Here is a 15808-nt window from a genome sequence, read left to right on the forward strand (position 1 = left end):
AAGAGAGGGAAGATGCTTTCTCTGTGATTTTCAGCAAGAAGACCAATGTAACCACTGACAGCTATTCATTGGGCAAATATTTCATAAGTATGTTTCTCTGCAAAATATTTGAATGGACTTTTTCTGGCTTTTGTATTTCCAGTGAGTAGTCTTCATTAGTAGCTGCTTCTTTTCAGATATGAACCTCCATGCATTTCCAAGAGAATGCTAGAAAAACAAGTGTGAATTTTATGGCCTGAAAAATCTCAACCCACCATCTTTTAAAGTTTTGCGAAGTCCAGTCCAATGTGTACAACAGCAGCTCCTGCTTTACAAGATTGAAATATACTCTCATTTATAGTATTTGAGAAAGGGACCTTTGAGATCTTGCTGTACTTTAAGGTGTTAGTGGGCTTGAACCTTGCTTTTCTACTGCAGGGAAACATGGCTACCCACTTGAAAATCTCCCTCATTCATTCAGTTTATATGTAACCACAGTTTCTCTCACCAACGCCAGTTGAGGAAGAGAAAAAATTATAGGTTTTGTGTTGGTTAATGGATGGGGGATGACAAGAAAACCATGGTGTCTTTTCCCACTACCCTCCAATTCTTAGTGGGGTGATCAAGCCGAATTTTGAGACCCCTCCAGTAACCTATAACTAGGGCTGCCTAGCTCTCGCTTCCTATCAAATGGACAGTGAGGGGATTTAGTGACAGTGTGGGGACACATACGGTGGTGGCATTTTAAGTGTACACTTACAGTGATGTCATCATGTCTTGGTGATGTAATTGGACACAATTCTATGGTAAATATGGTTTCTACTATAGAGTTTTTGTCTAAATACCAGAGCCTCCCTACATTGCTATAACCCAATGTCTGGATGTCTGGAAGTGCTCTGGAAGTGATGTCACCAATGTTGCTGCAGCACTGGCCTAGGGCTGTCTTGTAGTACTTGTAGCCACACTCATTGCTGGGAGGGACCTGGCAACCCTACCTATAACCATTCAGATGTAGAATTTAAAATATATGTAGCATTTAATTTGGCAAATAGGATGGAGAATCAAAACAAAGCTTATACAAAATACAACTTAAAGCTGGAACCAAAGAGGTGGTCAAAGCATTTAACTGTGTCTCTAAAGCCTTTGAAAAGTATTTCATACTTGACCTACTGTGTCTTGGCTGGCTGTCATGGTGGTGGTGCTGTTGCTCATGGGACTTTTTGTGTTGCTGCAGAGTTCTGGAGGCTGTAGCTCTCTTGAGGCTCTTTTTCAGGTTCTCTGCAGTTGAATCTTGATGGTTTCTCTTCTTTCCCCCTTAGAACCTTCATTCCTCAGGACTCCCCCCCCCCCAACTCTCTTACATCTCTCTCTTAGGGATGAAATATCCTTTCCCCCCTAAATCCATCAGAGGGCCAGACCCACAGGATTACATATATATTTAGGGGTAGTGAAGAGCCAGCTGATCATATACCTTGCTGTTGCAGCAGAAGAGGTTCCCTTCCATATACTTTCTTACTTTGCAAACACAGGCAGAAGGGGAGAAAGCAGGGAGGTGTACTAAATTGTGTTCTTGCTGTGTTTTGAACTTATTTCTCCAGATTTTTTCGATCCCTCTTGTTCAACATATTTTATGCATTCAAATGAAATCGTAACAAGCTTTAAAATTCCATCAGCTGTCATACATATTTGTTGAGAAGGCAACTTTATATTTGGAGGCTCTTGTAAGAAAGAGATTGTGCTTTGCTGTAGTATGCATAATAAGAGAATCTGACGGTAGAGGTTACGGAAATCATCCAACAATTTTGATGCACAATACCCGTGAGCAAATTTCCCAAATGTAATGCTGGGGTCTCTGTTTGAGAAAAGAGAATTATATGAACATCTCCACTAACCTGAGGCTTTTCTTCTTCTGACATTATTTTTATAGGCTGTGAGGTAAATATTGGTCTCTTGAACAAAAGCTATTGGGAAGGCTTAACCTTGCAAGTAAAAGGTAATATAATCAATTGAAATAACCAATAAATGGGATCTAAGGAGCCTCTTAATATGATGTATAAAGTGACTCTCTCTTTACCTGAGCTTTAAATAAACCTGAGTCTGCTCCTCAGAAGTGGCATTTCCCCAAGGTGTAATATCTTAGTTGTCACTGTGATTGATGTTTCCTTTGAACAAATGACCCTTTTAAACTAGATGGAACGGAGTGTCTTACAATAGAAATGCCATGCTTTAGCTTTTGTTTTATGAAGAAAAAATGTTCCTTAATAATGTTCTGAAGCCTATCGGATTTAGCAGAATATGACTCGCTTTCTGGTGTTTTTGTATCATTGGGATCTTAGCAGTTAAAACAAGATTCATTCAAGAGACATTTGGAGCTTCTAGTCTGAGAAAAATTTAGTACTGTATTCTGAAATATCTCAGAAATGTAACTTTCCATGATTTGCTTTAGTTTTTTTCTCTGTAAAACCTTATTGCTAGTAAGTACTTGATTATGCGAGGAATTAACTAGAATATGTATATTGTAGAGTTGTATAATAATCCTTATCCATAGTTCCTCTATATATTTGTGAAACAGCCTGTGGGGTGGAACATGTCCGGCGGTCCAAGTTGGAATAGGTCCAATCGGGGTGCAGCCAGCATTGCTGGCTGCACCCTGATTGGCCCTGTCCCTACAGCTCCCGCCCTCCCTCCCTGGACGCTAGCTACGTTCCTCTCAGACGCGCCAGAGACAGAGAGAGACACACAGAGCCCTGCCAGACTGAACATGACCCTCATTCCCTCCTATCACTCCTGCTGCGAGGGAGGCAGAGAGAGACACAGAGAGAGCCACCCCAAGCTGCTGACCAGCCATGCTTCCCTCTTAGAATGAGCCCTAATTACCTGCTATGGCTCCTGCTGCGATGGAGAGAGAGACACAGAGAGAGCTGCCCCTGCTGCGAAGGAGAGAGAGACAGAGAGAGCTGCCCCAAACTGCACACCAGCCCTGCTTCCTTCTTACAAACCAGCCCTGATTACCTGCTATGCCTCCTGCTGTGAGGCACACTGAGAGACAGAGATCTGTACCTCTCGGTACCCCTGGGTCCTAGCGCCCATTGCATTTCTGGTTGCAATGGGCTTTCTTGCTCGTAATTAAATAAAGTCTTGTTTGAAATAGAATTTCCTTCAATTTTTTTTTTCAGATTACATCTTTTTGGACCCTGGGTAAAACAGGTGGAATTCTTATGTATTCTATAATATTTTCCTTAAATGTGTTCTTATGTTCATAGGTATATGGTCTTTCACCACATTTTGAAAAATGTTGAAGAAAATGAAGGTGGCCTTGACAAGTTCACAAGGAGTTACCAGACATTTGGCATCCATAGGTTTGTGGATGGAGGGATCTACTGTAAGGAGTGGGCTCCTGGGGCGGAAGCAGTTTTTCTCACTGGTGACTTTAGTAAGTATTATTCAACATATGAATTATGTCTTATTACCTTGTTACATCTGCAAGTTCATTCTGTTTTCATTATTCTAATTATGCAGTTTAATTCCTTTAGATAAATGATAACTCTAAGGACAAACTTCTGAGTATCTAAGAATTCACTGGAATCTTAAAATCTTGTTTAGTTAAAATCTTTAGTTAAAAACTTGTTCAGTTATACACTGAAACGTAAATGAACAATGCCCTCTGACATTAAAGATACTATATGGAACATTCTGATACTTAGCATAGATAGGGTTACCAGGTCCCTGTTTTGGCTGAGGAGGTCTCCCATTTTGGAGTTACTCCCCCTGGCACTGATCAGCTGGCTGGGGGAGGGGGGGAACTTATTACCTACACTGGACCCAGAGGAGGGAAAAGTAACTTTCAAAAGGGTTCTAGAAAGGAATAATGCAGGACCTTGTAAGTCTATGAATACTAGGATGAATCTCAGTAGGAGTACCTCAAAATAAAACTATGAAAATGAGAGTAACAGTAAAAACAACTTTAAAAAGTATAAAAATATAAAGAGAACTTATTGCCTAAGCACTCAAACATACTTTTTAGAGGTTGCACTTATAAAATTAGAAGGATGACTTCACCCCAGTGGGGAGAAGAAACCTTCAGGTTAGTCCAATATTTTGGCATCCGTGGCTTCCTCCTTGAGGCCGCGAGGGAGCTTCTGGGGCCGGGGGGAAGGCCGCACCATGTCTGGGGGGAGGGGGAGAAGGAGCCCTTCCCCTTGGCCCCAGAAGCAGGGAAGTAGCTCAGGCAGAAGCCTGAGCAGGAAGGTCAGGCTGAGGGTCCCTTTAAGATTGCAACCTTGCAACCAAATGCTTGGTGGAAGAGTGCCATCATGCAGACTCTTTGGAACTTTGTGAACTCTGCAGGGGCCTGGATCTCTGACGGCAACTCATTTCACCAGGCTGGAGCCAGGGCCAAAAAGGTCCTTAATAGGTGTTGACTCAAGTGCTGGCCACATTTTAAAGTGTTAGAGGTGCATGCACTGCTCTGTGTCTTTGTTTTACAACAAATGGAAACAAAAATGCAAGAGGTTTTATCCTCCATAGATGGAAGAATACAGCTGAATTGACTAAAGATAGTCTGGTCTATGTTTGATTCCCTCAACCCTTTACTTTGGTAATATAAATTATGTTTGCCTCACCCAGAGGTTACCAAGAGAGAAACTATTTGCTATCACGTACTTTAGAAGGACACACAGGATTTAGTACGACACTGATGGCAGTGAAAGGATGTACCACTTTTATGCACCGTCTTTATACCATATACTTGTATAGTCCATTAGTTCTCAGCTTCTGATGTGAGGCTGCATATGTTCATCATTCTGCCTTTCTTTCTGGCCTAACCAGAGGCAAAAGAGAGCTTGGATTCTGCATGTGCAGAAGAGGGGATTTTGCCAGGTTCCACTTATGCAAAGCTTGCCAGTTGTGCCTTAAAAATATTATTAAATAAAATAAATAAAAATAGCTATTTTCGGATTCTAATAAAACTTGTTTATAAAGTATTGGAAATAAACCTTTTAGTTTCTAAATGAATAAATGCATGTTAGTTGCACTATACATTTTATTCATCATCAAAGAGATGGATTAATTCTCAAGGGAAAGGTAAAACCAAGGGAATGGAAAAGTGGTGTTCATTTCAGATGGATTTAGCAATATTTCCCATGAGAAATTGGGCTTCAAAACCCTAAGATTTAAAAACCACACTGCTATTGATATTTTTAATTAATTTTAGACCACTTTCACCTTCCTTTTCATTTTAGTATGGTTTGAATACCATAAATGTAGATTATATATCTGTGAAAAGAAACTGTCATCTATTTTAGTTTTGCACCTTATATAATAGATTTTAGATAGTTTAGAATGAAAGAATAATACATTTTGCACTTCGTATTGAATTCAGGAATTTCTATGCAATTCATCTGAACGCCCAGTTCTATATGACAAAAAAATTCAGTTGTACATTCCAGATTCCTTGGATATCACTTCAGGCATTACCATGTCATGATGTTTTGATAAGGAAAATCAGTGCCATTTGATGCTTTTGATTTTGTGAAATACAGTGTTTTGTGGAACAGACAGCTTCCTTAGAACACCTTTTCTTCAAGACTTGTTCAGACATCCTGCCAAATACAATTTTCTACAATGGGCATGAACACAGCTTGTTTTTACTGTGTTTCCTTTATGTATGACCATATTTGGGAAGTCTTGAATCAACTTTGAAACTACCATCACAACTTAATACAGTTATAGGACATAGCCTAGGACAATTGGCTCAAATCCCTGGGAATTCAGATATCACAGTAAATTTAAATTTGATTGAAGGCTTTCCAAACACTGAGGAAAGAATTAATGAATCATACAATGTATGATTGTCCCAGGACCCCGGGAGGCACGCCTGGCCTCGACAAGGGCCAGGGCCTTTTCGGTCCTGGCCCCTACCTGGTGGAATGAGCTCCCTGAAGAGCTGCGGGCCCTGTCGGAGCTCTCTGAGTTCCGCAGAGCCTGCAAAACGGAGCTCTTCCGCCAGGCGTTTGTCTAAGGCCGGGTGATGGCCCGGGGCTAAGATCGGACCCCTCTCCCCGGAGGGGGGAGGCCAGTACTAAACTGACCTGGTTCCCCAGAGTGTTCCATCCTATGCCCAATTATCCTCCGTTCCCTTCTGCTCATCCAGTGGGCCTGTACGGGAATAGTTTTAATCGCCATCATTGTGACTTAGTCATTGTTTTAATGGGGTTTTAATGGGGTTTTAATGGGGAATTTTAATGGTTAATATATTGTATTTGTATTAAAATGTTGTGAACCGCCGCGAGCCGGTTTCCGAGAGCGGCGGTCATACAAATCAAATAAATAAATAATAATAATAATAATAATAATAATAATAATAATAATAATAATAATAATTAATTAATGTAACAAAATACGGATAATTAAAATAAAATATCATAGCTAAATATAGGGCAGCATATCATAAATCTTTAAAACACTGCGCTGGCTGAGCGGTGCACAGCGGGGAATGGGCGGGTTGGGAGGCGCTTTGCATCTCCCGACTCATCAGTTCTGGGGCCAGCGGGCAATCGCACGGCTGGTGATTGGTTGCGGCTGGTGATTGGTCGCTTGTCACTGGACTGACACACGGAGGGCCCAATCGGCAGGCGCAAAGGAGGGCCTAATCGGCAGGGTGCGATTGGGCACCCCTCTTGTCACTCCAGGGGAAGGAGCCAATGGGCACCCTTCCCCATCCCGGACAGGACCCTCCTTGAGGGCCCTTACTGTTTTATTTATACCGCTTCCGCGGAGCTGTTACAGATGGTTTTCTTGATCAATAAATGTCCTAGTAGTTCTAATAGGCTAACAAATATGAGGGTGGGATTAACAAAACAATACCTGGGTTAACTTCCTTTGTTCCCTCACCACATTGTTGTAATTTAGCTTTAAAAATCCAGGATAGACTGTCATCTTCCAGTTTGACTATTAAGCTGCATGATTCACAGTTGCAGAGAAACAGAATTTAGTAATTAGTTCAATATGTACCCCTTTGTAAGAAGTTACATTGAAAGTCTGCAGTTTCAGTTGCCACTGCTTGGTAGAATTCTAATTCTACCAGGCACATAGCATAATGTGTGTTGTACACAACAGTCTCTACGATTAGAATAGCTGGTAGTTACCCAGAAATGTCACTGTACTCCTAGACATTGCAGATTATTGTGATATGATAACTTGTCAACAAAATTAAATGAATCACAGTAATGCTCTGCTAGCATACCTCTAGGGTTAGCCCTCCTTTTTGTTCTGGAATATATTTCAACCTATGCAACATGTAAGGCTATCATCTTTTAATAAGAAGAAATAATAGTTGAACCACTACACAGAGAGTGCTTGTTTGGGGAGAGGTATTGGCAACAGAGAATTTCTTTTCCATGCTGCCTTGTGTGGGATGCATTATCCTTGCATTCCCAGTTGGATAGATGGAGGACTGAGTTTACTGTTTTTGTCCTAATATGGAATTCCTGTAAGGATTCTGAGAAGAACAGCATAGTCAGTATGCTAAACAATACTTGTTCTTGGTGGTCTTCACTGTTTGCAGAAAGTGCCTTTTTGTCTAGAGAGCCCATGACCAAAGCCAAAGCCCCATTGTTAATATTAAAATAATCCATCAATTATGGCTGATAATACTGAACTGATAAGATTTGTTATATGAAAACAGTCTTGGTCTTATGCTATACTGGTTTATGTTCCTATTTTATATGCATTTTAAATACATGTTTGTTTGTTTTTATTCCAGATAATTGGAACCCATTTTCTCACCCATATAAGAAAATGGATTTTGGCAAATGGGAGTTGTTCATCCCTCCAGGACCAGATGGAGTTAATCCTGTGTCTCATGGATCAAAATTGAAGGTACAGGTTTCACAATTATATTTTTGCTTTATGCAGTCATTGCCAAAAGCTTATATGGAATTTTTACTGGTTATTCTTTGGTATGCTGATTTATATGTCATAGTTCAAGGGTGAGTGGCAAATCATTATTTTCACCTACAAAATTTCTTATCAAAATAATAGGTATTGTGCCTCTCCGGTAAACAAAAGGACTTGTGCCAAATAGGGCCTTCTCAACAGATATTAAGATGTCTAAATAGAAGTGTAAATAGAACTGTTGGTCAAAGCCCAAATGTGGTTTGGGACTTTCACAGATGTCCTGTGAAGGGATGAGGTGGAGCAGGTGATCTGGGAAGAAAGCACTGGGAAGCTTGATTCCAAATGTGTGCCTCTCTATATATCATACACAAAATGGCCATGAACATAACTTTATTGCTCAATAATGCTATTCATTGGTGAATGTTAAAAGTGAAAAAACAAATAAGTGTGAGAGGAGGGAGAGGGAGAGGGGAAAGAGAGGGAGAGAGAAGGAGAGGGAGAGAGAATGAATCCTTAACATGCTTGTGGCATTTTTGTTGTTGTCTTGCTTCTCAAGAGAAGGTAATTATTTTAGGGTATTTTTTCTTATATCTGGTATGGCAATGTAATGGTTTGTACTTAGCTTGTAAACTGGAATTCTAACCCATTAATTAATTCCATTTGTGGAATCCTGTTTTGCAATACCAGATTCAATGGTAGATTATATTCTTGTGTATAGAAAGTCAGTTATTTATATACAGGAAGAGGAAACAGACTACATTGAATCATGCACCTTGTAGGTGAATCTTGTAGGTAGCAACAAACAATGATATGAATGTATGTAACACTTGAGCTTGCTATATTTCTACTTAAACATTTTGTATAAACAAACTGGTACAAATGCTGACTTAAGCGTCCCTGATAAGGCAAGAAGTACACAGTATAGAAAGCTCATATAAAGAAGAAATTTTACTGTGTAAAGTGCAATAAAAAGTAAGATAACTTTTGACTAAATATTTTCTTTGTCAATTATGTATTTATTTTTCAAGATGAAATTGCTTATATAATATATTGAAAATAGTTTTGGAAAAAAACCTTCCTCAATTCAAATCAAATTATATCAATACATAAAATTAACATATTTATATGTACATATATCATGTGGAAAATAGTTGATATAAAAATAAAAATAAAGAATAAAATATAGAAGAACATGTGCACCAATAAAGAACCATAAGAAGATTTAATGGTGACTCCTCATGTGTAAGAAACACTAGAATTAGAACAGATGCTGTATTAAGCTTCCCAGTAGACTGATTTAGATATGAAGGGAGGCTTTAGAAAACATACATTTACTCATGGAATATGAAAGGTGTTCAGGTATGTATTGCTGGGGGGGGCTGTAGAAAAAATTGTTTTAATTTTAGATCCAGACTTCATGGGGGGGGTGATTATTTTCAGAGGTAGGACATGACTGGTTTCCTATTCAAATCCTTGGATTTTTTTGTTTGTTTCTGGAGTTCAGGCTCAATATTTTCAATAAGGAATGTGCACAAGGATCTGGAGCAGGTATTTAGAAAGATAATGGTACCAAATTTGTACAGAACACATTTCTCCCTCTAATCTAAAGACCTCGTGTAATGTGCAAGCCTTTTTAACAAGGGGGTCTGATTTTACAGAATCCCAAAATAACTGACTCTGTACAGCAGTTGCACATCTCTCTACTGGTTTCTGAAATGTGGGTCAAGTGGTACAAGCTCTGGCAGGCTACAGCATTAACCCCCCCCCCAAAAAAAAAAAAACCATTCTCCCCCTTTCTTACCTTTCCACGGAAATATCTGCATTTGCCATTCTTCCATGTTGTTGTCTGTTTCCTTTCACAAAATGAAAGTGGGTTCCTTTGCATATTCTCCCGTGTCCCTTCTTACTGATCTAACACTATTCCGAATGGAGGACATTTCCAGGGGTACTGAAGTGGCTGTTTTTCAGCCCAACAACAAGAAAGTTGTAACAGAGTCAGTGTTGCCTATCCACTAACAAACCACATTTCATATGAATTGCACTAAGGATCAAATTTCATGGGCCCCCAAACCAGCTGTCCCAGGTCTGTTTTCAGAGCAAAAAATGAAAGAACTCAGATTTCATGAAGGAAGGAGGGGAAAAAATCTATGGTTATCTGACTTTTCTCCAAAAGTGATTGGCTGGAAGCACAGAGTGCCCCTCTTGCAAGAATCTTATTTGAAGGGGAAAATGCCATTGTCTGGAAAATCAAAGAAAAGCACCATACATGCTGTAGCCAGCTAGATCCAAAGGTGAAAAACAACACAAATTGCTTCAGGAGAGAGATTTTGTAATGCCTAAGAATCCTGGATTTTTGTTACCATTCTGAAAAATTATGTTGACAACCTCAAACCTAAGATTTCTGTGTATATGTTTGGGTCGGCAATTTCATAATGTACATGCCTAGAGATCGCCATGGGCAAAAATTGCAGGTATATATGTTCACACTATTTGCAATATAAATGTATTGGAAATTTACTTGTACTTGTAATACCATTTGCTCACATACTTTATCAAAACATTAATGTAATTGTATTAACAATTTTTATCCATTGGGTGATAAATGTGCCCTTGGGATATAGACAACTAAGCCACCATGACCAGCATTTACTCTGTCCTCTTTATCAGAGGATTTTATAGAAAACAATGACCATTGCAACATGGGAGGCAAGTGCTTTTGTTTTGGCAATGGAATGACAGTGCTCTAGCAGGGTAGTATTTAAAGGAGTTTGGATCACCCCATAATATATCAGATCATCTGTGACATTCCTCTGAAGCACCTTTATCATTAGTTATAATGAGACATAAAGTAGCAAGTATAACATTATCTGCCCTTGAAGATATTTTAGAACCTTCGATTGGTATAAGAAATGTCTCTGCTTGGATTATAATTAAGGCTGTGCATTCAGCTAAATCCTATATGAAAAAGTATTCCAAAATATTTTATTGTTATTTTCTGATTATTCTTTTATTCTGATTATTCTTTTAGCTGGATATAGATCTGAATTGGCCAAACTTTCTATCACTTGGATAATTCACGTTAAAGTGATTGCAGTCCCTTTAAATGACTCCTGGGTGAATTCACTATATGGAAAACATTTTTAAAGGGTCTGTGAGCCCTTTAAACACAATTAACTTACAGTATGAAAAAGGGATTTAAAGGGACTGTAAGCCCTTTAAACACTTCCCCCCTTTATTGAAACCAATAGAGGATGGGGCACCTTCTTTGAGGGCCCAGCCTTTTTGATACTTTTTTTTTTAATGTAGAGGAACCAGCAGCTATGCTTCAAATTTGGTGCTTCTGCCCACAAAAACCTGCACCACATACCCCTGGATTAATTCTCCATTCCACCTTATGGGGACCATTTACTATAATGGTCCACATAGAGCAGTGGTCCCCAACCCCCGGTCTGTGGATTAGTCAGTACTGGGCCGCAGCTCCTCCTTGTTTTCCTCCCCAGCTGCTGCCTCTGGGGCTGCCCTGCCACTCTGCCACTGGCTCACCTTTGGTGCTCTCCAGTGGCTGCCATGGCTGGGGCTCCCCCTTGGCGTGGCACTGCACAGCTGCTGCTGGCAACGCCTCCCAGTGGGTAACGGGAAGTCAAGGGCACCGGCGGGAAAGCAAGCGGAGCAGGGGCTCAGGTGGCGGTGATGTCCCGAAGCAAAAGACTACCCCCCCCCGGGCCTCAGTAAAATTGTCAAGCATTGACTGGTCCCTGGTGATAAAAAGGTTGGGCACCACTGCCATAGAGTATAATGAAGCTTAAAAAAATCACGATTCCCAAATATTTACTGAATCTGAATACAATACCATTGTTGGAATTCAGGAATATTGGGAAATACCACTACTTTTTGGGTTCAGTATACCCAAACCTTGGTACACTCCTATTGATAGTTTAGCATCATGGCCACATTATATCTATATTAAAACAGATTCACTGGCTGATAGTTTGCGTCCAAGTTCAGTTCAGCTCAGGATTCCAGTTCAAATCACTTTGCAGTGAGTCTTGCATATTTAAATGACCTGGCCATTCTAAAAATTTACAATGCTAAAATGATACCACACATCCTTTATGGCAGGGGTCATCAACCCCCGGTCCTCAGCCCAGTGGCGGGCCGCAAAGGCCACAGTACCGGGCCGCCGGCGGCCACACCTGCCTCCCCCCGCCGGGAGCAAGAAGGAAGGGAAGAGGTGGGCGCAGCCGCTGGCACGGCGGTGATGCAAACGCGCATGCCCGCAGTTTCAGTGCATGCACATTAGCGCCCCCTAGTGGCAAAAACGCACACGCGCAGTTGCCGTGCATGCGCGTTAGCGCCACCTGGTGACAAAAACATGCATGTGCGCCGACTACGCGTGCGCGTTTTCACAGCACCCGGGCCGTCGGCTCTCCCCTCACTCCGGAGGCGGTCCCTGACCTGAGAAAGGTTGGGGACCACTACTTTATGGAGTTCTAGAATGATGGATACACTCAACAGTGATCTGGAAACTATCTAGTTCTCTTTCTTTAGGAGCCTGTTAGAAATCCCAAACCGTGTAGCAAATAACAGCCTAGTCACAGAAGTTGGTCAGCAGAGATTAGAGCCAGGTTGATGACCTTCAGATTCTGGCTAAATATCCATTATCATGCTCAGCCGAACAGCTTATTATTGAAATTTCTGGGTGATTCTTACTTATCTTTTTGGTTTAAAAAAAAAATTCAAACTTCAGACTATTGCCCTTGACACCTCAACGCTTTTAGCCTACAAGTAAGTGGCATTACAAAAACTAATAACACAGAGACTGGAAGATATAGATACCCAATTACTGGGCTCTTCAGTAAACTGCATATGTTCTTCTCGGTTCTGGAAAATTACAATATTATACAAAACCTTGCTGATATATCCCTATCTTTTGGATGTAAACTTACTGGAAAGAGCTTATTTGTTAGCCCATTTAAATATTTTCCCATCAAACTCATACCAGGGCCGGTTCCAATAAATTTCTCCCTCTGAGAGACTGTGCCTTCATGGGAGCAAAGTTCCAGATTTGCTAATTCATATACTGTTAGAATGCTTAAAATTTGCTCATCACTGATCCTTGCTTGAAGAAATCAAGTCTCCTTTGTACAGACAAGAAATACTGGATAAAGATTTTGTTAAGTGAGACAGATCCTGCATCTATTATGACAATTGCTTCCATCCTGTTGGCCATTCTAAGAGATAACCTTTTGGCTTTGAGCTCTGTAACCTCATAAAATGTTCATGTCAATGTAAATTTTGGTTTTATCGATTCTTTATGCAAATAAAGGTATTCTCGTCTATTCTATTCTACGTGAATGACCACTTTTCTTTAAATACACCTGCTCACTATTTTAGATTAGCCTGAGATCTTTCTACTGATTCCTTCAGTCTGTAAAGTGCTATTGGCTTCAGTAAGGTCTCACTTCTTAAGGTGTCTTACATTCTGAAAATAAGGCTAATTGAAGCAGCATGGAATGATTGATCTCTCAATTAATTCCAGAAAGCTTATAAAGTTGTACTTTTTTGTGGAAGGTAAAGGCTACTATGAAGAACTGGAACTGTGTGCTTTGATTTAGTATATAAATCTAGGCTCAGGTCCATGACCTCTTCAACACTAATGACAATCTTAATATAGCTTAAACAGCCTCTACTGGGAGGCAAATAACTTGTCAGTGTAAGCACACAGTTTTGTATACACTACCAATATGTAGTGTCTTTACAGCAGTCTTCCTACATAAATCAAATATAAATAGCGGCCGTGGCTTGGCGCGGCCGCCGTCGACGCCGCGGGGGCGCCCCGGGGATGACGCGGCTCCTAGTGGCGTCATCCGGCCATGCCCGAAGCACGGCTGAAGAGGGGCGGGGCAGCCGGCCTAAAAAAGACCGAGCACGAGGCTGGCCACCCTCTTCGTGCCCAGCCGCTCGCTGGAACAGACACCCACCCTCCCTCCCCGTGTTTCGAAAACGGAACGAATATGTAAACTGCGTCCTATCATCGCAGCTGAAGGTATGCTTGGTAGCGAGCCTGTTGTCAGGGAGCCCGCCTGCGTGCAGTGCTCCCTGAGATGGGGGGTCTCATTAAGGAGACCGGCAGTGCCCCGGGCGCGGCCTACCCGGCTCGGATGCCAGGGGCCCGGGGGGCCAAGAGGCGGGGGGACCCGATGGAGGCGGACGCCCGTTGGGTCTCTTGCAGCCACTTCCCTGGGATTCTGCGGTGGAAGGCATCCTATCCTCCTGGCTGGGAGTGAGGAGTGGAGCCGGAGCGCCGCGGTTCATGGCAGGCAGCTGGACGGCTGACAGGGGTCAGGCTCGCTCCCCAGCATACGGCCAACCCTCTGTTTGAGGTTGGTCTGTTAATAAAAGGCTGCGGCCATGTTATTTGCCAAGAAACTGGAGTCGTGTCATCACTGGGGTTAGTCGCCACCTGCCAGTCAATTTATAACACTCATGTTACTGCTTGTATTCTGCAGTTTCATATTATGCACAATCTTAAGTGAGCTGTAAACTGGATGCTGTTGCGAAGGTTCTTTTGTCTCTGTGCAGTAGGACTCAAGTCTTTCAGTTCAACAACAACCTGTGTGGGAGGCCTTAAAAGTTTCTTCTCTATCACAACCCTGTCCAAAATAGCCCTTTCTGCTTGGGGAGCTGATCTTTATACTGGGCAGATGAGCTGTAATTCCAGGAGCTCTCCACGCCCCACCTAGAGGTTGGTTACCCCTGAGTTGGAAATATTCCTGGAGATTTGGAGGTGGGACTTCAAAATTGTACGAGTCCAGCCTCCAAAAGATCCATTTTTGCCTGCAGTGGTGCAGGTGTGTCCCTCCTGGGAGGGAGTGGTGCAGGTGTGTCCCTCCTGGGCTATGGCCAGCCCTTACCAGCAACTGTTTATATTCTGGGGTGCAGACAAACAGACCAGCATCAGTCCTGTGAGTCTGGAAAGTGCAGGAAGATCTAAATAAATATTTACAGCTTAAACTGTAAATAGTGAACAAGTAAATGGCTGGAGAGATATGGGAACTGAAGTGACTTTTGTTCAACCTTGGCCTGGCAAATAAAAAAAACAGTATAAAAAGCCTTACTACGGTCAAGATTGCTGTGCACAGAGAGACTTCATCTTAGGCTTGCCAGCTTCCATGTGAGGCTCTCTACCCCACCTCCTTCATGGGGAGTCTGCTATGGGGAGAGGAAGGGAAGACGATAGGAAAGTGCTTTGAGACACCTGAGGCCTGCTGGGTCCCTCACAGTTTGTCTATTGTGGAGAAACTAAAGGAAAAGGTGTTTGTAAACTACTTTGAGACTTCTTTGGGTAGTAAACAACAAGGTACAAAAATCTATTTTTTCTTCCAAGGAGCAACCATGAAAGAAGCTTGTGGGCACATAACATTTTATCAACAGTGAAAAAATGGAGGCAGAAGAAACAGGGTGGACACCTGTGTACTGTGACTACCCCATGTGTATTAGGGCAGGGAGACATTTCGGTGTCTGTGGCCTAATTCACACAAGAAGGGAAATGACGCAGAACTGGGAGGAATTGGTTGCCATGTAATCGTTCCCAAAGAAGAGTCTCTAGTCTGATTTTCCCTTCACATATCTGAAGACATGGCTCTGAAAAGCTCATCTGTAACCACTATGCCACAATTCCCAAAGGTCAGTCCTCTCCCACACTCAATGAACATTCCAAACAACAGGTTCTTGACACCCATATCTCCACACCCATTTGCCACCACGCCACCACAACCTCCCACACAACACACACATTCAACCCCATGCCCTTACAGACTGGACAACTCCTCCCCTTACTCTTCCCACTGACAAGCTCTAGCGCCTGTTGTATTCTTGGATACAGTGGGCTTTGCTCCTAGTCAATAATCAACGGTTGTCTATAATCATCAGT

At 41.8% G+C, this 15808-nt stretch overlaps 1 protein-coding gene across 7 annotated transcripts in view; it reads left to right on the top strand.

Moving 5' to 3' along the window:
- Positions 1-15808, top strand: part of GBE1 (1,4-alpha-glucan branching enzyme 1) — a 205802-nt gene that overhangs the window by 52882 nt on the left and 137112 nt on the right. For 6 of the 7 annotated variants that reach the window (XM_077342363.1, XM_077342357.1, XM_077342358.1 and 3 more), the window contains exons 2-3: positions 3243-3412; positions 7742-7857. In XM_077342363.1, coding sequence (XP_077198478.1) covers positions 3243-3412; positions 7742-7857 — 286 coding nt within the window. Of the gene's footprint in view, positions 1-1906; positions 1973-3242; positions 3413-7741; positions 7858-15808 lie in introns of all 7 variants that reach the window. The other variant, XM_077342361.1, reaches the window with a different exon arrangement.

Source organism: Paroedura picta, chromosome 6, assembly GCF_049243985.1.
Source record: "Paroedura picta isolate Pp20150507F chromosome 6, Ppicta_v3.0, whole genome shotgun sequence".
Lineage (NCBI taxonomy): Eukaryota > Metazoa > Chordata > Lepidosauria > Squamata > Gekkonidae > Paroedura > Paroedura picta.